General features: G+C 39.3%; 2 protein-coding genes and 1 pseudogene across 3 annotated transcripts; all 3 read left to right on the forward strand.

Moving 5' to 3' along the window:
- Positions 1-7,060: 7,060 nt before the first annotated feature.
- LOC113323370 (UBP1-associated protein 2A-like) lies at positions 7,061-9,742 on the forward strand. Its single transcript, XM_026571658.1, has 2 exons — positions 7,061-8,708; positions 9,405-9,742. The coding sequence occupies exon 1, from the start codon at positions 7,186-7,188 to the stop codon at positions 8,695-8,697; it is 1,512 nt and encodes a 503-aa protein (XP_026427443.1). The 5' UTR covers positions 7,061-7,185; the 3' UTR covers positions 8,698-8,708; positions 9,405-9,742.
- Positions 9,743-10,316: 574 nt separating this feature from the next.
- On the forward strand, positions 10,317-14,001 carry LOC113323371. Of its 2 annotated transcripts, none has more exons than XM_026571659.1 (10): positions 10,317-11,362; positions 11,482-11,588; positions 11,690-11,815; positions 12,012-12,105; positions 12,310-12,384; positions 12,466-12,548; positions 12,647-12,793; positions 12,897-12,969; positions 13,057-13,438; positions 13,551-14,001. In XM_026571659.1, exons 1-10 carry the CDS (start codon positions 11,095-11,097, stop codon positions 13,624-13,626), a joined length of 1,431 nt encoding a protein of 476 aa, XP_026427444.1. In that variant the 5' UTR covers positions 10,317-11,094; the 3' UTR covers positions 13,627-14,001. The 2 variants fall into 2 exon arrangements, with proteins under 2 accessions (XP_026427444.1, XP_026427445.1); XM_026571660.1 differs by having other exon boundaries at positions 11,503-11,588.
- Positions 13,752-15,943, forward strand: LOC113324975 (annotated as a pseudogene).
- Positions 15,944-23,401: the final 7,458 nt, after the last annotated feature.

Genomic DNA, 23,401 nt, shown 5'->3' on the forward strand with positions numbered 1-23,401 from the left:
ATTTTTTTTTTGTGAGAATGGAAGATGATTGTGAGAATAGAATTGAAGCTGTTGAATCTTTAACTCAACCACAACAACAAAATCAAAAATTTGATTTTTTTTCTGGAACCGCCATTTTTCTCTGAAAAAGCTTGGTGCCGGCATACCCGTAGTATGAATACCATGCCGGCACAAGGAGAACCGGCGTGGTATTCATACAATTTGCATGCCGGCAAAGAATATCTCCCCAGTTTGAAACGACTGCCGACGTGGTCTTCAACCAACAAATCCATGTCGGCACGCCTTTAACTTTTTACCTGCCACCGAATATACTATGGAATATTCTGTCGGCGTGGTTCACTCATAACTTTACTATGCCGGAACCACAAGAAAAACATCCAGAAGTTGAAGTATTTTGAACTTAAATACCGACGTGGTTTATAAATTCTCAAGCACGCCGGCACGGGGTTCCGTCTTGAAAAATTTAGAAACACTAAATGCTAGAATTCTAAATTCCTTTGGTATGGAAAGAAATCATTTTACCGGCATTGTTGTTACAATTTCGACCGTGCCGGTTTTGAAAAAAAAAACTTAAAAACTGCAATGTTTAACATGGATTAACCAATATAATATGTTCTAAACCAAAAAAAAATGAAATCAACATCTCCAAAGTTTAGCAAGACACACAAAATAACATAAGCAAATACTAGATTGTTTAACAAACCATATGTAAAGTTAAGATGTTCCAAACCAAAAAAAATGACACAAAGATCTTCAAAGTTTAGCAAGACTCGCAAACAAACATAAATCAACAGTAGATTGTTCAAAGACATACTATAAAATAAACATTAACAAACGATTTAGATCACTCGGTTTTTGGCTTCTTGTGAACCCTTTTCTTCGTTTCCTTCCACAAGTCCTTTGCATTTGGATCTTCAATTTTGTCTATCTTTTCCAAGACCATCTTCATTTTTGTCTGGGTCAGCACCTCTCCTTTCTTGTTCTTGCATTTAAACTAGTTTCCCAATTTTGCTACCCGCGAACGTTGTTGTCATATTTTTCTATTAGTATGTTAACTTTTATAAGTTTATAGATATACATTGAAATAACAGGAAGTGAACCAGAATTACGTACCAACAACGTGAGGGTATTTTGAAGTACGGGCACAGTAAGATTTTCAGGAGTTGTTGAGTAAGGTTCTGCTTGTGGAGGTGCTGCTTCGGTGTCCGGGCGTACAATATAAGGATGAGAGTACCTCGAATGACCTTTGAGGAAGCTTGGTTCCGACTCATAAATGTTTTCCGCCAATTCCCAACCAACCCTATCCAGCACTAGTTGTTGTTCTTCCCTTTCATTCCAATGTACAAGTAGAGGAGTTGGTTTGTAAACCACCAGAGTATGCTATTCATCTGATAGACATTGCGGAAAGTCATGAGAGAATTTGGCATCAGATTTACCCGTAAGTTTTCTCTGTTTGTACCCAAGTTGGCGCATCACACGACGAGGGTTATGCATAACAAATCCTTTTGGATGAAACAAAGGTTCGTTGTAAAATGCTACATTGTCATGCCTTTTAAAGTGAAATCCTCTTTGGTTCCTATATGGGTCAAACACAACATCTTCGACAGCGATAGAGTCCAAAGCCTTCATGGCGAGTAACCGAGCTCTGTTATTGGACTTCGGTTTATTGTCGAAAAAGTATTTCTTATCTATAGGACGTCGTGGATCCATTCCATACGTCGACGACTGCAAATATCGGTCGTCTTTGAACAACGTTGGGAAGTGTTCATAAGCCCACACCTACGCAAATGAAAGATCGTTCCAATGAAATGTATAAGAAAATGAATAATTGGAAAACAATATAACTAGTTCACATTACCTGTAATACAGTGAAATTCCCATTAAATTGACAGGCAATCGCCTTAGAATATCTATGCATCTCCGCCAAAAAATGCGCCAAGAAAGTAGTTCCACATGAATACTCATGAACCTCCTCCAGGGGATCTAAGTATTGTAAGTGGTCAATATGTACCCTGTTGCCATTAGAGTCGGGGAATATTGCGATGCCCAAGAGGAACAACGGATAAGCATCAATAGTTTGCTGAATTTGTTCGGCATTCACTTCCCCCTCCATCGTATTCCCAAACAACTCTCTGAGCTTGACGATTTTAATAGTCTTTGTCATGGTTTTATTTGACACATACATATTTGGTTTTGTTGTTGCCTCCTCCCAACCGAACAACTTTTTAGTCAGCTCATAGATCTTGTACCATTTTAGGGTCTTACTGTCAGCTTTTTTCTTAACGGCTTTTACAAGGATCCCTAGACCTAATATTCTTTGGACATCTTCAGGGATAATGGTCATCTCGCCAAAAGGAAAATTCATGGTATAAGTTGAAGCAAAAAACCTCTACAAGAAGCAATTCGCCGTCACTTGATCAGTGGACACATAGTTTTATACTGCGGGATGCAACCCAGATCCTCTTACTCCAGCTTGAACAGCCGCACACTCCCCTTCCAAATCCCATGTATCCATTTGTTGATGGCGGAAAACACGGAATGCTTTGTTGTGGTCCTATAAAAACCCACCAAACAAACTTCGATTAACCTGATCATATATAAATAATATAATAACAAGATGCAAACGTTCTGGAATCACGTCATATGTTTTTGAGAGGTGCTTAGGTGGGTCCTTTTCCTTTTTCTCACCGGCTTGAACTTCAGGTTGTCCTAAGCCATGTGAGGATGATCCATCTGCTCGGGATGGATCAGAAGGTACAAATATCTCCCACTCTGCATCATCATCGTTGTTTGTGTCTCCCGTCGGGGGAATCTCCCTAATCATGACCTTACCACGTTCCGGATCATCTCGACTACGTCGAGGCCGAGAAGACTTAGGTTTTCCTTCATCAACAGCTTTTCCCTTTCCTTTCTTGTTTTTTGCAGCTATGGACCTATGTACAAATTCAGATTTAACAAAACAAGGAAATCAAAACCGGCATAGAACGTGAACATAACGATACTGCCGGCATAATTTCCAGCATTGTAGTTTAAAAGGGGTTCATGTCGATATAACATACCGGCATTATATGTCAATAAGATGTTATGCCGGTTATATGGGAAATGTCTACAGATATTGAACAACATAAGGTAATAAAAACCGGCATGGACAGTGAACATTACGACACTACCGACACGTGTACCGACATTGAAATATGTAGAATTTCCATGTCGGTATCCTAATAACTTGCAGGCAATAAATTGGGGATACATGACATATAAAACGGCATTGTATTCAAATTTAATTGTAGGCCGAAACTAAACTGGACTTTTCAATTCACTAAAATTCAATTTCAAGTTCACTAAATTGCAAATTCAAATTTCCTAGTACAAACAATAATCATGGAAGTTTCAATTTGTGTTTTTTATATTATGAGACAAACCCTAGGAAACTTTCAATAAACATAGATATCACTTACCTCATAATCTCTGCTATTGGTATTTCCTCATCAGCATCTTGTTCAATAGATGCTTCTGATTTCGATTTACCACATGGATTAGGATTTGGTTTTTCAGGAGGTTTTGGAAGACCCATTCTTCTTTGGGTTTGAAGAGTTGAATGAATTTGGTTCCGAGTATGAAACCAAATAATGGAGTTTACTGGTTTTGGAAGTGTTAAGTGAGAACAAAGAAATAATGGGGGAGTTTAGTGATTTCCATTCTATAACCGTCAACTTATGTAATAATGGGGGAGTTTGTAACGGTTTCAATGGGGGATAATGGGTGCGACAATTACAATGGAGAAGAATAAGGAGTTAGACGTTTTTAAAAAAAAAACGTTTTCAATTAATGACAGTTACAATTGGGGATAATTCCGGCGTAGTCCATTTTCATTTTCTATGCTGGTAGTCTGACGAATCGAACTGAATATATGTGTACAGTACCGGCGTGGAATTTTTAATAAAAATATATGCCGGTAGTGATTCTTGATTCATTATTAACGCACCACCAAAAGGTTTTAGCAAGCAAACTGACCCAAATTGGACTTCATATTAATAATAAGGAAATAAACTTAAAAACATTAAACACATAAACAACATTCCACATGAAATGAAATGTCTTAAGCTAATTGGAACTAACATCATTTCTTGTCACGAGATTCAACAAACAAAGCAGCTTCGAAATGCCTAAAAGGCTCTTTTCTCCACTTGGTGTATGCGTCCTGATCTTGAAACCTATTCCCTATGTGTTTTGCGAGAAACTCGTGTATTTGCGACATAATTTTATGAGGGCAATTGTCCGATTCGATACAAACCCATTCCTGTAATCCATTTTGCGTTTCTTCCACTTACCGTCCTCAAACTTCGGCATAAAAGGACCATCTGTAACAAGACCCCAAAAAAGGTTTGAAGGGCGATGATCTTCCGACAAATCCGATACTATGAAGTAATTTTTAATTCATTGGGTTTCTTCCTCAACATCCGCTTCTATCTTCGCTTGTTTCACACGTTCGTATATCTCTTTAGTTTCTTTGCGAAATTTCTCTTCTATTGTTGCCTCTTCTTCTAATCTTTTCCTTCTAAGTATCTCTTCTTCCATTGCGGCAAGTGACTTGGTGGTTTGCTCTTTCCTTTTATGTTTTTCTAGAATCATGGGAATTGAGTTGGTGGTGGATGATGATTGATTTACTATCGGAGTGAATAATTTGTTCTTCTTAGCGATGATGAAATCGGTAGTTGGTGATTGATTTGCCATCAGAGATATGTGTTGGAGCTCATTTTTTTTTTCGATGTATGAAATGCAATGGGTGTATCCATAATTTCCAACCAAAGGATATATACCAGAATCCTTTATTGTTGCTTGGACCTCTTCATGCTCATTAGACAAATCCCAATGAGCCGCGGCTTGGTTTCGGCAAACACGCACAACCTTCGTATGATCCTACAATTAGAAGATATTACGATTAAGAGATTTTCCATAAATACAAAAAAATACATATGCACGAATAAAAATTCTTACATAGATCTGATATATAGTACGAGCCCACGAGTCCTTGTAGCCAAATAGATACCCCGGCTTAAAAGAAGCTGCGCCCCAAATTCTTCCACGATCAAGGTGGAGTATCATGTCATCAACATGAGGAAGGTGCAAATGTTTAACTTTTACTCTGCCTTTGCCTTTCCCCTTGCCTTATGTGGGTTGTTGACTTGGACCACCTTGTTCCACTACTCCTTGGTTTTGGCTTGCTATTTGAGTTGGATCAATCTCATTATTTTAATCCTGAGCTTCTTTTCATCTTGCTCATCTTCCTCCTTGATAGCTCCGGTAGACTCACGGATTACGAGGTAACTATAATCACGACCACTTTCCCAAATTTCCCCTCTTGTATCGGCGCCCAAACGCTTTTTGTTTTTCCCTCGCGGAGGCAGAGACTGAGGAGTATCAAGACCATCCTTTCTTCTTTTCTTAGAGACATCATCTTTAGATTTTCCTTTGTTATCCTCCTTTGCTTTAGCTTGCTTTGATTTAGATATTTTTCAAAAGAAGCACCAAATAGATATGAGATAACTAACTTTCATTTCTACTACCGGCATAAATACACCAAATTACGGCATAAAATCATCATTACGGCATACAAACACCATATTACGACATAGAATCATTACTACCGGCAAACCAAAAAGAAGTTTCGAGCATGGTAGAACTAAATACCGGCATTAAAAAATATATTTCGGGGATGCCGGTAGGTTTTAGGAAATTCCTGGATAACAAATACTAGTACCGGCGTATAGGTAAAATACAAACTTATGTCGGGGTATAGTGCCGGCATGGTCGAAAAATAAAACCTCATGCCGGAAACTATTCTGAAGTTTCTGGATACCAAAACCATAGTACCGGCGTGGAAACTAACCTAAAGTGTATGCCGGGAACACCAACAAAATCCTAGGGTTGTCTGTGTGTTAGCAGTTCACTACCGGCGTAATCGAAATTCTCCGGACCACGCCGGTACATCCTAAATAAAATGCAGAAACTAAATTCCAGCGTGGTCTTCAACCTAAATTAAATGCCGGGAGGTGAAGCCGGTGTGGTCTTCATCCTAGAACAAACGCAGAGACGGGTTTCCGGTGTGGTATTCAAGCTAATTTGAATGCCAGAATTTCTGAAACTCAACTGTTTCAGTTAGGGTTTCGTGATTTTGACATAAACCCATAGCTACAAATCGATTGAAACACTAATTAATCAGTTTTACATGACTTACCTTCTCACAGAAGCCATGTATTTGTGTAGTCCGAAGCCTCTTGTTCTTCAGCAATCAAAGCAAGCTTTTTCTCTAATTTCTGTAATCGATTTTGATTTCCATTGGGCATCTGATTTCTTTCGTGGAGGCATTCTTATTGATTCGGTTGGGTTAATCGACGATTTTTGTTTTGATTTAACGATTAATCATCGATGAAGAACGATGAAGAAGAAAAATCAAAAACCTAACCTACGACTGTGCCGGAACAAGTGAATGAAATGGGGGATAAAATGATTTGGTTTTTGATTTTAAGTGTTAGGGGAAAGGGTATAACGATCTTTTCATATTGTTTTTTAATTAATCTAAGGGTATTTTAGCATTTTGACCCCCAAAACACCTCTTAGCATACATAATTGGTTGGGAAAAATAATTCATATCCCCCAATTAATTTTCATATCTCCCTATCGCGTGTTCTTTATGAATATGTCCGATTTTTATGGAATCTAATATCCATAATATTGAATACCTCAAAAATTTAAAGAACCAAGTAAATTTGATCTAAATACCATAGAAATTTTAGGAATCTTAATTTTCCGTAATGTTCGTGATTCAATACACTCTTGTAATTACAGTGAAATGGCTAGTTTGCAGAGCCACATGGTATGGCATATGTGTGGGTTTGCCGTTCCCGGTGGGAACGTTATTCACAGGAATCATTAGGCCCTAGCGGTCGAGGACCCAGGAATAACTAATTAACGGTAGTGGTTGCTTTCTGGCCCCTGAATAGCTGACTTCACCATGAGCTAGCTCTTAAAAGGATATTTTGGTCAAAGAAAATAATCGTACACACCTTTCCTCATCTTTTTATCTCGAAACTATTTCTTTCCCCTTTCTCGGTCTAAACCCTAAACTGAAAATTTTCTGACTCTCCCTCCAATCTTCACTCTCCATTCACTCAAATTACTGCCATGGCTAAGAAGAGAAAGCTCCCTTCAACCTCTGCACCAAAACCTTCTAAAGAAGCCAAAAAAGAAGAACCACCACCACAACAGCAAGAGGAAGAAGAAGAAGAACAACTCGAATACAATCCTGAAGAAGAAATTGAAGAAGAAGCGGTAGCTGAAGAAGAGGAAGAAGAGGTAGACGAAGAAGAGGAGGAGGTAGAAGAAGATGATGAAGAAGAAGGAGGTGGTGAAGAGGAAGAGGAAACCCTAAAAGATGAGAATAACTCGAATACAGTCCAATCGGGTGTCGGAACATCATCGAACGGCGATGGAAACGGAGAAAACGAAGAGGATAATGTTGTTGATGATGAAGAAGAAGTGTTTGAGAATCTTATAGAGCCGTTTACGAAAACACAACTCTCAGATCTATTAAAAGAAGCAGCGGAGAAACATCCTGATGTTCTTGAATCGATTCGTAAACTTGCTGATGTTGATCCGGTTCATCGTAAGATATTTGTTCATGGACTTGGTTGGGATACAACTGCTGAAACTTTAATTAGTGTGTTTAAAAAGTACGGTGAGATTGAAGATTGCAAAGCTGTCTGTGATAAGGTATCTGGGAAATCAAAGGGGTATGCGTTTATTTTGTTTAAGAGGAGGAGTAGTGCCAAGAAGGCATTGAAAGAACCACAGAAGAAGATTGGTAATCGAATGACTGCTTGTCAGTTGGCTTCTGCTGGACCAGCACCAGCTCCAGCTGCTGCGGTTGCTGCTCCACCGGTTTCTGAATATACAGCTAGGAAGATTTATGTTAGCAATGTTGGTGCAGAGGTTGACCCACAGAAACTATTGGCTTTCTTTTCGAGATTTGGTGAGATTGAAGAGGGTCCATTAGGGTTAGACAAACAGACTGGAAAGCCTAAAGGGTTTGCACTTTTTGTTTATAGATCAACTGAGAGTGCAAAGAAGGCTTTGGAAGAACCACATAAGACATTTGATGGGACTGTTTTGCATTGTCAGAAGGCAGTCGATGGTCCTAAGCCAAACAAGTCGTACTTCACGCCACATCAATCGAATCCACAAGGTGGTGGCCATGGGCGCACTGGGCGAGGATCACATTACCCACGGAATGACCACCATAAGTATTCTGGCGGTGCAGGGAGTCATATGCCTGCTGCAGTACCGGCTGGAGGTCATTTGACGGCACAAGCTTATAATCCAGGGCATGCACAAGGTTTGAATCCAGTGTTAGGGCAGGCTTTAACGGCTTTACTGGCATCAGGGGGTGGTGCTGCTGGATTGGGGATGGCAGCGAATTTACTTGGAATGGGGGCACCTGTTAACCCATCTGTGCAAATGCAGGGTGGATATGGGAATCAGCCAAGTGCACTTGGATCTAATGCCATGGCTGGTTATGGAACTCAGCCTGGCATGCAGGGAGGATACCAAAACCCCCAAATGGGTCAGCCCAATGCTGGGAGGTCTCAACAGGGTGGTGGGCACATGGGCGGTATTCCACCTTATATGGGACACTAGATAAGGTTCAGGTATATAGATTAACTCAGTATTTAATGGTATGTGCTGATTGTGATTTGACATCTTCTGCCTGAACGAGCATTTAGTTTGTTGTATTCTCAGATTTTTAGTTACTCATTTAGAGAAAATAACCTTTTTACCATCAGTAGAGTTGTTGTACTATATATGTATAGGTCTTGTTTTGTCATTAAGTAATTTAAGACCAAGGGTTATTTAGTAGGGATTTTTGAATTTAGTAATGTTTAATCAGTATCAGCCAATTGATACGGTGAAACTAGAAGTACCATTTATTCACTATTAAACCTTTCAGAGTATTGGTGGTTTGAGAAAGAATGGAATGTATTTGTCTGTTCCTTCTCATTTTACTGACTTGTTCATGTAAAATGATGAATGAGAGCGTAATATACATATGCTGTTCTGATAAAATATTTGTCATTCCAGTTCACGGGTTTTGACTCAGAGTAGAAAAATGTTTATCATATGAATTTATGTGTAGTTAAATTGATATTTTTGTTGTTCTGATTAAATGATGCTGTGGTTGCACAAGGAGTATAAAAATATCGGAACCCTTACAAAATTAAACTTCAAACCTGGGTTCAAGTTTACTTGTTTTTCATTGCATGGATGAATTTAACTTGGAAAAGATCTCGCTTTTTCATTTTCCCTTTTGAAATTGTGCTTTATATTTTACTCATTCAATTTTGCAGATTCCTCTTAGGTGCTTCAAAAATATTTTATTATGGAATGGTGATTCTTCTGAAGTTCCAAGAGCTCATGTCAAGGCAAACCTTGTTTTTCTACAAAGTGTTACTGTTTTCTTATTAAAAAACAGAATCTAAGCATCTGAATTGGAGATCATTTTTTTTTCTTTCGAACCTATGTTTTTATGGCAACTTTTCTCCCAAAATATGTAGTAGTGTTATGAACTTAAATCTCTTTCTAGCATGTCTAGCTGGGTATGAAACTTTGTTGAACTAAAAGATCTTTTCTTGTTTTATGTTGGATTCAGTTATACTTTTAATAATTACTACCCGGCTTCCTTGCACATTTTTTTTTACTTCCGTGAGATCTTTTTAACACAAGTTGCACTTTGTTTGCTTGTGATTGAGGGTTGTCAGCACACCAAGCTTTATGTTGCGGGTGGGTGGATGTGATATACCTTATTGTTGTTCTATAGATTGTATGCGTTGTTATTGCAGGTGGCTCTTGACACAGTGCTAGAACCTTTTTTTATTTGTTTCCATTATGACAAAAAAGAAAGTATAGTACTTTGTTTATGTTACTGATATGCAGTGCAAGGACCTAATAAAAGGAGTAGTACTTGCTTTATGTTACTAATACACAGTGTGAGGACCTAATAAATTGTGAAGGTAATATATGATGCAGTCACTGGATATTGATTTCTGACTATGTTTTTACATTTGCAGAAAGTTGTAAATAGTGTTGCAGAAAGTTGTAAATAGTGTTTGAATGTTTGTCTGAAATGGCTAATTTAGTTTTGGATTATGATGAAGTCTTAAGGAGTGCTTGTTATTGTTATATGAACTCTATTGTTGCAGAACACAGTCATGTTCTTTCTGCAAATGTGCAAGGTAGTTTTGTGAAATTCTATTTTGCATGATAAAATGTCTTGTAAGTTTTGGAAGTGTGATGGAGCGAGTTCAAATTTCAAGATATAAAACAGAATTGTTTAGTTTTGGTACAGTATGTGAAATTTGAAAAAAAATTGAGAGTGAACTTCCAAGTCTAGTTAAGAGAACCAACCCCTTTGTTCTGACAGAGTTGGATTGAGTTTTAAGCTTGGAAATCTCTGGGGACTGATTTTGGTGTTTAGGGTGATGATGAGAAATATTCTAAACAAATGTGATGACAGATTTGGAAACCAACTGAAGTCTACTGATGGCTGGGCGTGCGAGAATGTGAGTTCCTTGGTTGCCTGTTCTTGAGCTCCAACTCTCTGACCAAATGGCAGTGACGCGTTTTTTTCTCCTGATGCCTTTCAGTCAGATTCGAACCGAGTCAGTTCGGCTGAATTGAAAAAAATAATCAAACAAATGCTAGCTAGCGGAGGCAAGAGAGTAGATGTGATTCTAAAGAAAATCTGTAATGCCAAAGTTGTCGTCCACCGTTCTAAATTTGGGTTTTATAACATGAAAACAAGCCAACTGTCGCTATAACGAATTTACCTAGCTACCATTCCAGACGAGAAACATAGAGAAATTAGAGCGTGTGGAGTGTGGACTACTTGGTGAGAAGAGTTAACGCTTTACCAAACCTAACACAACTCTGGCTTATGTCCTCCATCTAATTCTCCATTAATTTGTTAGGTTGATCTTTGGATGGTGAATTAGTCATTTATGCCTTCCAGAGCTTGATTTCTTGCAAATATTAATTAAGATGGATGAAGAACAAAATCATCACCATTTACCTGTCTCTTCTGCGTCTTCCAGCGGTTCCATAAATGAAGTTCCAGAAGTTACTACTTCATCAAGTTCAGCAGCATCTTCCCGAGTACAAGAAGAAGAAGAAGATAACCAGCATGAACAAGAACAAGAGCTACTTCAGACGACCTCCTCTCGTGTATCAATCGTTCGTTATCTTAACGATCCATCGAATGATGATTCTTGGTCATGCCTTGGGATGCTTTTCACATTTTGGTTCTTCGGTTCGTCTCTTTACACTATCTACCTTGGATTTTGTTCCGTTACGAAATTGCTGTTTTGCTTTTCTGTATACTTATGGTGTTGTAAAAGCACAGTAGTTGATATTCTTCTTCATTACCAGCATCCATGACTGTGATTCTAGGTTTCTATGGACCTCTTAACTTGCGAGTAGGTCCTAATTGCTCCCGCCTCATACAGATGAACTCATTCTTCATAAGTGACATCAAGGTTTTTTCTTCTCTCATTATGTTAGGAAAACAATTTAATTGTTAAAATTATGCTCATTTGGGGTGATGCTGACGGATTTTCTTCGTTTCCATTATTACAAGGTTCAAGAATTAGCAGGGCCGGCAGATGGACTTATGCTGTACAGTTTTCACCACCCTCCGCCACTAGATGTAGAGACGACATGGTCTGAAACTTATAATGAGTCTTTACCAGCATTTACACATGCGGTAAAGCTTACATCCCCACATTTATCTTAGTTCCCTTGAAACAACTAGTTTGCATTTGTTCTGTTCGGTCAACTCAGGATTCTGCTTTGTCTTCACCTTCTTTTAAATTTTTTGAGGAGCTCTACTATTGAGGTTTAGTTATATTCTAATAAAAGAAATCAATGTTTGACCATTAACTCTCGTTTTTCCGTTGCAGGAGTGGATATTTTTTCTAAACAAAGGGTCTGAGATAAACATTTCTTACAGTGTGCAATCTCAGGATTCCGTTTTATTCCTTGTGATTGCTGAAGGTAAGGTAAAAAGTTCTGATGTATCAGTGCTCAGAGAAGCCTTTTCTTTCCTATCTAGTGCACGTTTAGTAGATGATTCTGTTCTTGTGCTCAGATTTCTTGTGAAGTCGTAATGTTGCTCTTCAAAAATAAAAAGTGCTAGTCTTGAAGCCAGTTGGACCACTCTAATTGAAGTCTTGAATTTCCCCATATGTGAATTTGCAGGAAAAGAAAATTTTATTGAATGGACACAGGACCCTTCATATCCTAATATCACATTATCATGGAACATCATTCAGGGTAAGGGTTGAAATTTGAAAGCCTAGATTTTTGATATTTAAATCTCCGAAAGCTTTACTGGAGTTAACATCTTTTCTGCAGGGACTGGTGTCATCCAAAAGAAACTTTCCTCGTCTTCTGATTATTATGTTGCAGTAGGAAACATAGATCCTATGGAGGTTGAGGTAATGAAAATACATTATCAGTTTTTCCCTATGAGACAAATGAAAAAATATTCTCCACTTTTCATGATTGTACTCGTACCAAAATCTGTATTGAACAGGTGCACTTGAACCTCAATATAAAGGCTAAACTGTATAATACCACCGAGGCGTATTTCAAATGTTCCCTGGCCAAAGGTCCTTGTGTGTCATATGTCTCATTTCTACGAACAGATGTTGCTGTCTTAACCTCTTCTAGTCTGAAACAGGTGATTGCCGTTGTGTATTTTTGTTTTTTAAAGTTTGAAGGTAAGCATCCTCGAAAATCACTCTACTTATTGATGCATTAGAACTTGGTGTGGTTCCCTTCAGGATCCACAAGGCGATGACTGGTATGTCAAACTTTCATATGGCGAAAGATGGCTGTCTTACATTCTTGGCTCAGGTCCTTATCTCCTCCTCGGAATCATATTATCAAACCCTTGCAATTTCCTCATTTCTCTTTCTTACTCGGTTGATTTGCACTTTGTAGGCATAATGACCGTACTCGTGTTAGTGGTCTTCAAGATGTGTGTCAAGTGCCAATCCGCTGTTGATGGAACGGGTTACCAACAAAGAAATAACCTTGGATACGACAATTATCAACAAAGAACTAACCTTGGACACGACAGAACCCCGTTACTTGTAAACAAAGATGATGATCTCTCTAGTTGGGGTTCCTCTTACTGTTCTGGCTCTAATGACGGAGAGGATCTTGAAGACTCTAAAATTGTTGGTTCCCTAGTAGGAAACTCATCAAAAGACGGAGAAAACAGCAGCTCGCATCGACTATGTGTCGTTTGCTTTGATGCTCCGCGAGACTGCTTTTTCCTCCCCTGCGGACATTGTGCGACCTGTTTTACCTGCGGAACAAGGTGACTTTGCTAATGCCTTTATCCATTTTCCTACACTCATGTATTTCTTTTGGCTGTTCATATGAAGTCTGAAGGATCTAGAACACTGAGTCAGATACACTTGTTTCTGCAGGATTGCAGAAGAAGCTGGTACTTGTCCCATATGTCGCAGGAAAATGAAGAAAGTCAAAAGGATATTCGCCGTTTAACTAGAATCAAAGAATTAAATACAACATGTGCTTTGAGTAGGATATTCGCCATTTATAACAAATTTTCTTTGTTTGCTCGGTTAGATAAACTCTGCAATTCCGGCCTCATTACTGAACTTTATTAAATGTACTGGAGAAAATGTTGTGAACCAAGTACCAGAAGAACTGTTGACGAAGAGGTTTTTGAAACTGTGAAGTCCCTGAAATCCATGGTCGAGTTGAAGGTTTTTTATTCTCTCTTTTTTTTGTTTGGAGTTGAAAAACTGCTGTAAATTCGTTATGATACGGATAGGCATAATGAAAACGGGCTCAGCATTTCCATGCTCAAGGAGTCAAGGACCCTAAATAAAGCAAGCATAAATGTTCTCCTGTAAATGTTAGATGTACGTTTTGAAATTTATCTAGAAGTCATCCTGGTTCTGCCACTGCTATTTTGGAACAGGCAGATGATACAGTTTCTCAAATAGCAACCGGCACAAAAACAGTGGTAGATCACAACTTGGGACAAACGCCATGGCATCGATTCCCGCCAAAACAGTTGGACGAGAAAAATGACACCAAGTACACCAAAGCTGCCAATTTGATAAAGTGCTCCTACTTCACCTGTCTGTTCAGCTCCAACCCCGGCAATACACCACTCAATCACCATCATAAACTACTCAACTCTCATCCACGTGTCCATCATTCTACCGTTGGATACATCGTGATCTAGAACACTGGGCCCAATCAAAAATAGCTGTGGGAAACTTGATGGAAGCCCAGGCCCATGCTGCTTTCCGGGTAGTGATTTACGGCGGAAAACTTTACGTGGATTTCTACTACGCTTGTACGCAGACTCGTGCCATGTTTACGGTATGGGGTTTATTGCAGCTTTTGCGTAGGTATCCTGGGATGATACCGGACGTTGATCTCATGTTTGATTGTATGGATAGATCTTCTGTCAGCCGTAAGAGGTACAGACCAGGAAGAAGGTGGCCACCACCACCACTATTCCGTTACTGCACCACCGATTGGGAGTTTGACATACCCTTTCCTGATTGGTCATTTTGGGGATGGTAAGTCAAAGATGATCTCAATTCGTTAGTCACATTTTGGAAGGGCTTGGCTCTCATATTTTTGAGTCCCAGTCGCCAGATTCAATCATCAAATCTATGTAAAACAAACCATCTTTACAGCTAAATCTGCTGGATTGGTAACCCGGCGCTGAATTTTGCAACTCCGTATAGCAGCCATGCTGTTTAGAGCTAATTGTCCTGATTAATAATTAATTGGGGATTAAATATGATGCAGGCCTGAAACAAATATACAACCATGGGACAAGGAATTCAATAACATCAAGAAAGGAAGCCAAACTCAGAGTTGGATAAACAAAACTGCTCATGCATACTGGAAAGGTAACCCTTATGTTGCGTCGCCCGTTCGCATGGAGTTATTGAAATGCAACAATACCAAGTTATGGGGAGCTGAAGTTTTTATCCAAGACTGGATTAAGGAAAAACAAGTTGGTTTCAAGACATGCGATTTAGCAAGCCAGTGCAAGCATAGGTATGCACGTTCAATTGGCCATGCATGCATTTGTTTGCTCGATGATGTGGACTTAGTTCAAGTGACAATTACAGGTACAAAATTTACGCCGAGGGGTTTGCATGGTCGGTAAGCTTGAAGTACATTCTTTCGTGCGGTTCGCTTCCATTGATGATAAATCCGGTATTCCAAGATTTCTTTAGCCGTGGTCTTGTGCCCAAAGAAAATTATTGGCCTGTTACTTTTTCAAATCTATGCCGCTCCATAAAATTTGCTGTTGATTGGGGAAACGCAAACCCATCAAAGGTACGTAATAAGCTGCAAGTTGACCAGATAAGTGCACTGAAATCTCATTGTAGCATCTTCATGCATTCCACTCCATATACCTGACATGTTTGTTGATGAACAGGCGGAGGAAATAGGTAAAGGAGCGCAAGACTTGATGGGAACTTTGAACATGGAAAGAGTCTATGACTATATGTATCACCTTATCAACGAATACTCGAAACTCCAAAACTTCAAACCAGTTCCACCATCAACCGCACAAGAAGTATGCATGGAGTCCGTTCTTTGTTATGCAAATGAAAGAGAGAAGGGATTCTTGAAAGGGTCGGTTGCCTCTCCTTCACTGTCAATGCCGTGTACATTACAATCGCCTGACCGTGAATTAGTAGAAAATGTGATCCAAAAGAATCGAAAAATAATTGATGATGTGCAGGAGATGGAGAGGATACAAATGGAACAGAATGACAGGAGAAATATTGCACCAGCACCGTCAATGCAACCAAACTAGGCCTGTTGTAATAGCTAAACAAATGCATTACTTGTCTTAATCTTAATCTTTGCAGTATTATTTGATTACAACATTAGTAGATCTGAAAAATAGAAAATGAATGCAAATAACAACATGAACTAGCATTTAATTTTGATTATTTACTAATAACTTGGTTTTCCTATATACAAACTGAAAACAGAAGAGATCTGTAATAACACAAGTAGTGCGTTAAAGAAATTTTCTAAAAACATTTCATGGTAAAAAAAGAGCTGAACTGCTGGTTCATGACGGAGTAATAGGCGGCTGGCAAGATAGTGGAATAGAAGGTGGTGCAATAATAATCAACCCTGTTATAGGAGCGGCATTGTTCCATCAGAGGGACCGCAAGTGTGATAGCAATGTCCCTCTTATTGATTAGGGGGTGTCCTATAGGGGGTGTAAATTGACTAGATTATTCTCTCCAATTTTTAACCTAATGGAATCAGAAAAATCAAAAAACTTTTTTGATTTTTTCATCTTCTCTTCTCTTCTCCTCCTCCATTAAAATTAAAATTTCATCGTCCTCGATTAATCAGCGATTTGAAAGATTGATAATCGTTGATTGAAAACTATATTTCGAAAAGACCTAGTTAGGGTTTAGTTTATTGTGTTTGATTTAAGTTAGTTTTGTAATTAGGGTTTTGGATCAAAATTGAAATTGAAATTTCTGTGTTGCATGTGAGTTACGGTTGGTAATAACTCCAATTGGAACCGTAACTATAGATTTGGTTGATGTTACGGTTCATTTAACTCAAATACCAACCGTAAGTTCTTGATTTTGAGATAAAATGCTCAGTTACGAAATTTTTTTGCAACCGTAAATTACTACAGTTGGTCTCGTTACTTAAGTTACGAACCGTAAGTTGTCCTTGATGTTTCATTTTTTTTTTTGCGGTTTGTAATTGCATCACTGTTATCAACCGTATTTGAGTTACGACTTGTAACTCAAATTATCTTACCAACCGTAGGTTAGTTACGGTTGATCCCGATTCATTAGTTACCAACCGTAATTTGTTACGGTTGCTATATGTTGCCATTCTACCAACCGTAACTGGTACTATGATGAGTGCCAAATATTGTATATATCTATCCCTTTTTGTTGGCATTTAACTCATCTTTTGTGCATTAATTCTACATTTTATCCCATATTCTGTATTTTCATTGTTTTCAAGAATAAATATTTTTATTAATTAATTTTGCATTTTTAGGTAATAAATAAAGTTCGGATGAGTCACGGAGCGAAAAGAGCAGAAAAGTAGTGAAAAGCCGGGAGAAATTACGCAAGGAAGCCGCGAAGAATGGTGCGCACAACCTCATTTTCTACACACAAAAGCGCCTCCGTTCTCAGCCATCAGATCAGTTCTCAGAAGCATCCGACGGTCGCTCCTTCATAGAGCATCAAAATCTGAAGTCTCTGTCGAGCACCACAGCGCTGAAATTCCAAGCCTTCAGATTAGATGGTAGTTGAATCCAACGGTCGCTCCCTTGCTGTGCATCAAAGTTTGATATCTCCGACTAACACTACAACACCTAACTCCATCTGGCATCGTTGATTTTGTTGTATCATATAATCTGACGGTCGCTACAAGCTTCACTCCGAATCACCATCCGATCCACCTACCAGCTTCGCATCTCGCGGCCCATCTCACGAAACATCGAACTCGATGGACCCGTCTAACACCCTAGCACCCGAGCCCTACCACCTAACCAAACACGCCCCCTACCCCAAACACAGTCGACCTCTCCTCCCTCACTTCTCCACAGCAGAGAACCACCATCACCTTCCCCTTCCACCGTACACTACCACCTTCTCCACCTCAATCACCACAACGAAAACCATCATCACCCTACCACCCTAAACATCACCTCCACACTTCCCCCTTTCCTTTCACTCTCTCTAGCCCTCTATTTTAATTCACTGTTATCCATGTTTAATTCACTGTCATCCATGTTTAATTCACTTTCATGTTTAATTCATTGTCAGGAAGTGATGGTATGCTAGGTTAGAGTTTTCAATACACTGTTTTGATTGAGCAGTGGGGAGAAACTAGTGCTCACTAGTGACAATGAGCAAGCTAGTTTTCTTCCCACTCCATTTGTATGCTTAACTCTATTGCATTGTTATGATTGAGCAATGGGAGGAATTAGTGCTCATAGCAAGCTAATTCTCCTCCCATTCCATTGGTATGCCTAGAGCCACTGCCTTGGCCTTGTAATGTCATCACTGTTAACCTTCCTATCTCCCCTGCCCTTGGCCTTAGGCCTTGGTTCATTCCTGTGTTGTTTTCTGTTGCTTTTGTTCATCTTTACTTGCACTGTTTTCACTGTCATGTTTCTTTTGGCTTGTTCAACTGCAGCTGCTGTTGCCTTTGCTGCACTGCTGCTGTAGCTGCTGTTGCTTGTTCTGCTGCAGTTGCTGTTGCTGTTGTTTTTGTCCTGCAGCTGCTGTGCAGCACTTGTGCTGCTGCTGCACTGCTTTCCTCTGTTGCTGTGCAGCTCTTTCTCCTGTTGCTGCATTGCTTCCCTGCTGCAGCTCCTGCATCAGACCACCACTGCTGCATTGCTCTTCCTTCTCCTGCCAAGTCCAGCTCCTGCAGCCTACTGAGTCCAAAATCCAACTGAGCTCAAAGCTCAGCTCATTCCAAAAAGACTAAGGCCCAGCCACAGTTTAGGTTAAGGCAAGCCCAATTCATTGTTACATTGAGCCCAATTCACTGTGAAAGCCCAGCTCAACCCAAGGCTCAAAGCCCATTGTAAATTGTTGAAAGACCACAGGCCCAGCTCAAACCAAAGCCCAAACCATTCAACTGTAGGCTTAATCCAAAAGCCTAAACTCAACTCTGAGGCCCAGTTCAGCCCAAGCCTAAGTTTAAGGCCAAAGCCTAGTGCACTTCAAGACCCTTTGGTATTCAAAGCCCAATAGCAAACTAGGAACCCAATTGGCTAAAACACTTCCGAAACACACCCGATCTCTGTGGATCGACCCGTACTTGCACGAGCTACAACTGACGACCGTGCACTTGCGGTATTACTGTAGGCCCCCGTTTTCATCGCATCAATTTTATACACATCTCCGGACCTACCATACTACGATTGGGTTTTTCCCAAATTGAACCAGTTACGGTTGGTATTCGATACTTTTGGAACCGTAACTGAGAGTTACGGTTGGTAACGAGCTAAATTCCAACTGTAAGTTCTTCTGAAATTTTAAAAGTTCCTATTTTTTTATGTACTTTAAATAATTTTGAGCGACAAAAAGCTAATGGGAACTAATTTAGAGATTCACCCATCTCAAATTTGGCATTGGAATCACTCATTTTGGTTGAGTGAATCAAAATCTAAGATTTCACAAATATCACAAAAGTTTTTCTTTTCTTCTCCTTTAAACTTTTTTTTTAAACTCTAAAAATCTGATTTTGATTTGTTTTAGAGTTGATATAAGTGAAATTTGATTATCAACACTAAACTATGTAAGGGTTAATTAGTCATTTTCAGTTTTTTTATAAGGGGCACTTCGAATTACAATGTAATGACCCTTTTTTGTCTATTCACTGCCGCCCCCTCCAATGGAACCCGCATAATAATATAAGGGGGAGGAAAAGGACTCAAAGAAGAAGTTAGAATCTGGTGAGAAAGGAGCAAGACAATAAAGAATTTGATAAAAGAAATTTAGAAGGTTGATCTGAATGAAGCTTAATTCTTTGAGAGAAAATATCATTATGCTTTAAGTTGTTGTTGTGAAAGAATCGACAATGAATTTGTTGTGGATGCTTTTGTTTCCATTGATGGATCATGATGAATTGATGACGAAACAAAGATCTACAGATCTGTTGGGCTGCTGAAGCTTTAGGGTAAGGGGGTTTCGGACTATGTTGTTGAAGATGGAATTTGAGGACAATTATTCCTTTACAAGGCTTAAAGACATCTGCCCTTTAGGGTTCATGCTATAAGGCTTAAAGATCTGCCCTTTACTTTAGGTTCAATTATAATCGTTCGATTTTTTTCCTAGTACGTGATCCAACAGATGATCATTATTCCAAGTCATGCTGCACTGCAGCCACTGTTGAGTCAATTTCAACCATCATAGTGGAGTCAAACTAGCAAACACGCATGCAAGATGTGTCGTACCATTCTGTTCTGAAACCTATAGAAACATGCCGCAAGCATATGTAACGCACGAAAATAGAGAACACAACAGAAGAGACTAAATAATCTTGCATTGTGGTGCCAATGAGCCAACCCAAAGAGCTTTAGATTTTCCGGGTCTTGCCCATCCAGTTGGGTTGAAATAGTTTGTGAGATTATAAGCATAACGACACATTCCACTAAATAATGTTTTTTCACTAAAATCCACGTTCAGCATTCCAGTCAACAGTCATTGAAAATACTGGGTTGTTGCAATTTATATGGTTACAAAGCAATTTTGTTTCAAGCATTTGAGTTTGAAATGTCGATAACATAGGTTTCAAATTGGTTAATACTATATAAAGCGAACGGTTACCATAATTCTTAATTGAACTAATGATGCCCTCTTTGCGTTGTAACGGAACTTATCAACAAAAGCCTGCAAAAGCAACTATTAAAAACTGGTTTAACCAAAATTGGTCGTGCATGAACGATGAAGCTTCATTTTCCGAGCCGCAAGCCGGCTTTTGGCACGATGAAGCTTCATTCTTGTCATTGGCAAGTTGACGGAACACCATGAAGCTTCATTTGGCCTTGGAATTTGCAAGAAAAAAAAAAAGGGACCTGGTGAATATTTTTTCCTCCCCTAATCTTATTTGTAGAAATGCTAATATGACATATATAGGGAGGGGTGGGTTGGCATAGACCAAAAAATGAGATTGGTCCCAAAACTCGTTGCAAGTCCATGGCAATGCATTTCGACCAAGTTGGAAGCAAAATGTTGCTTGGTCATACTCGAAATCGCATCACTAGACGCTGGCCGGATAGCATGCACAGCCATCTTGGCCGTGCGTGAACGATGAGGCTTCATTTTTCCGAGTCGCAAGCCGGCTTTTGGCACGATGAAGCTTCATTTTTGCCATTGGCAAGTTGACGGAACACCATGAAGCTTCATTTGGCCTTGGAATTTGCAAGAAAAAAAAAGGGACCTGGTGAATGTTTTTTCCTCCCATAATCTTATTTGTAAAAATGCTTATATGACATATACAGGGAGGGGTGGGTTAGCATAGAGCAAAAAATGAGATTGGTCCCAAAACACGTTGCAAGTGCATGGCAATGCATTTCGACCAAGTTGGAAGCAAAATGTTGCTTGGTCATGCTCGAAATCGCATCACTAGACGTTGGCCGGATCGCATGCACAACCATCTTGGCCGTGTCGGACCGCATGCACAAGCATCTTAGCCGTGCGTGAACGATGAGGCTTCATTTTTCCGAGCCACAAGCCAGCTTTTGGCACGATGAAGCTTCATTCTTGCCATTGGCAAGTTGATGGAACACCATGAAGCTTCATTTGGCCTTGGATTGGTCCCAAAACTCGTTGAAAGTGCATGGCAATGCATTTCAAACAAGTTGGAAGCAAAATGTTGCTTGGTCATGCTCGAAATCGCATCACTAGACGCTGGCCGGACCGCATGCACAGCCATCTTGCCCGTGCGTGAACGATGAAGCTTCATTTTTCCGAGCCGCAAGCCGGCTTTTGGCACGATGAAGCTTCATTCTTGCCATTGGCAAGTTGACGGAACACCATGAAGCTTCATTTGGCCTTGGAATTTGCAAGAAAAAAAAAGGGACCTGGTGAATGTTTTTTCGTCCCCTAATCTTATTTGTAGAAATGTTAATATGACATATATAGGGAGGGGTGGGTTGGCATAGAGAAAAAAATGAGATTGGTCCCAAAACTCGTTGCAAGTGCATGGCAATACATTTCGACCAAGTTGGAAGCAAAATGTGCTTGGTCATGCTCGAAATCGCATCACTAGACGTTGGCCGGATCGCATGCACAGCCATCTTGGCCGTGCCGGACCGCATGCACAAGCATCTTAGCCGTGCGTGAACGATGAGGCTTCATTTTTCCGAGCCGCAAGCCGGCTTTTGGCACGATGAAGCTTCATTCTTGCCATTGGCAAGTTGATGGAACACCATGAAGCTTCATTTGGCCTTGGATTGGTCCCAAAACTCGTTGCAAATGCATGGCAATGCATTTCGACCAAGTTGGAAGCAAAATGTTGCTTGGTCATGCTCGAAATCGCATTACTAGACGCTGGTTGGATCGCATGCACAACCATCTTGGCCGTGTCGGACCGCATGCACATCCATCTTGGCCGTGCATTAATGATGAAGCTTCATTTTTCCGAGCCACAAGCCGGCTTTTGTCATGATGAAGCTTCATTCTTTCCATTGGCAAGTTGACGGAACACCATGAAGCTTCATTTGGCCTTGGAATTTGCAAGAAAAAAAAAAGGGACCTGGTGAATGTTTTTTCCTTTCCTAATCTTATTTGTAGAAATGCTAATATGAAATATATAGGGAGGGATGGGTTGGCATAGAGCAAAAAATGAGATTGGTTCCAAAACTCGTTGCAAGTGCATGGCAATGCATTTCGACCAAGTTGGAAGCAAAGTGTTGCTTGGTCATGCGTTGCTCAAGGATTTTCACTACTTCCCTCTAAACATTTCAGAAAGGTAAAATCATTTCTAACTTTTGAAGTCATAGGTTCAGTTTTATTCTTGAAATAAAACTTGGGTTTTTGTTTTTTCATTGATCACTGAACTAATTTAATGTTTTTTGATCAAAATGTGGTTTCTTGAAAGGATTTTTCTTAGTATATTTTGAGATGGTAATAGAATTTTTTGTAGTACACCTTGATCTTATAATGCCTGTTGATGTTTATACTTGTTCAAATGGATTGAAATCGTTTTTTTTTTATCTGGTTTTTGATGCTTTTTATTTTTGTACTCTTCATTTTCGCTTGCTAATATTGCCTTTAACAGAAAGATGATACAATTGTTTTTATTCTGAGTGCTTTATGAATAGTTCATTTCTAGATTCCTTGTACAAGAAACGTGCAATTCCTTGTACAAGAAACGTGCAATTCCTCTTCAAGAGTTCAATTAACTACTACATTAGTTCTCAATTTTAAGATTTATGGCGTAAAACTTTTAGTTTAAATATTGTATTTCTAATCATGGTTACTATTATGAGGATCATTTTTTTTCATATTTATTATGTCAAAAACATGTTTATTAATAAGTTTTGACAGCTCAGATGTTTCTAATACTTTGTCTTATGGCCATAAATATATTGTTGCTTTGGAGGATTGCGTTATGAACCATGTACTTATTTTTGAAAGATTATCAACTAGATAATCTCTCGCGGTGGGAGGCCGACGATAAAAAAGAACTTACAAACTTAATATAGGAAAACAATAATAAAGGCGAAGATAGATATATTGAACAGACATTACATTCTACG

The sequence above is a fragment of the Papaver somniferum genome, chromosome 11, assembly GCF_003573695.1.
Source record: "Papaver somniferum cultivar HN1 chromosome 11, ASM357369v1, whole genome shotgun sequence".
Classification (NCBI taxonomy): domain Eukaryota; kingdom Viridiplantae; phylum Streptophyta; class Magnoliopsida; order Ranunculales; family Papaveraceae; genus Papaver; species Papaver somniferum.

What these genes read in the sequence shown, in the direction of transcription:
- LOC113323371 (XM_026571659.1), top strand. Translation starts at nt 11,095, where the DNA reads ATGGATGAAGAACAAAATCATCACCATTTACCTGTCTCTTCTGCGTCT. An exon ending in ATTCCTTGTGATTGCTGAAG is followed by an intron (nt 12,106 to 12,309) that starts GTAAGGTAAAAA and finishes GTGAATTTGCAG; the next exon opens with GAAAAGAAAATTTTATTGAA. An exon ending in TAGATCCTATGGAGGTTGAG is followed by an intron (nt 12,549 to 12,646) that starts GTAATGAAAATA and finishes TGTATTGAACAG; the next exon opens with GTGCACTTGAACCTCAATAT.
- LOC113323370 (XM_026571658.1), top strand. Translation starts at nt 7,186, where the DNA reads ATGGCTAAGAAGAGAAAGCTCCCTTCAACCTCTGCACCAAAACCTTCT.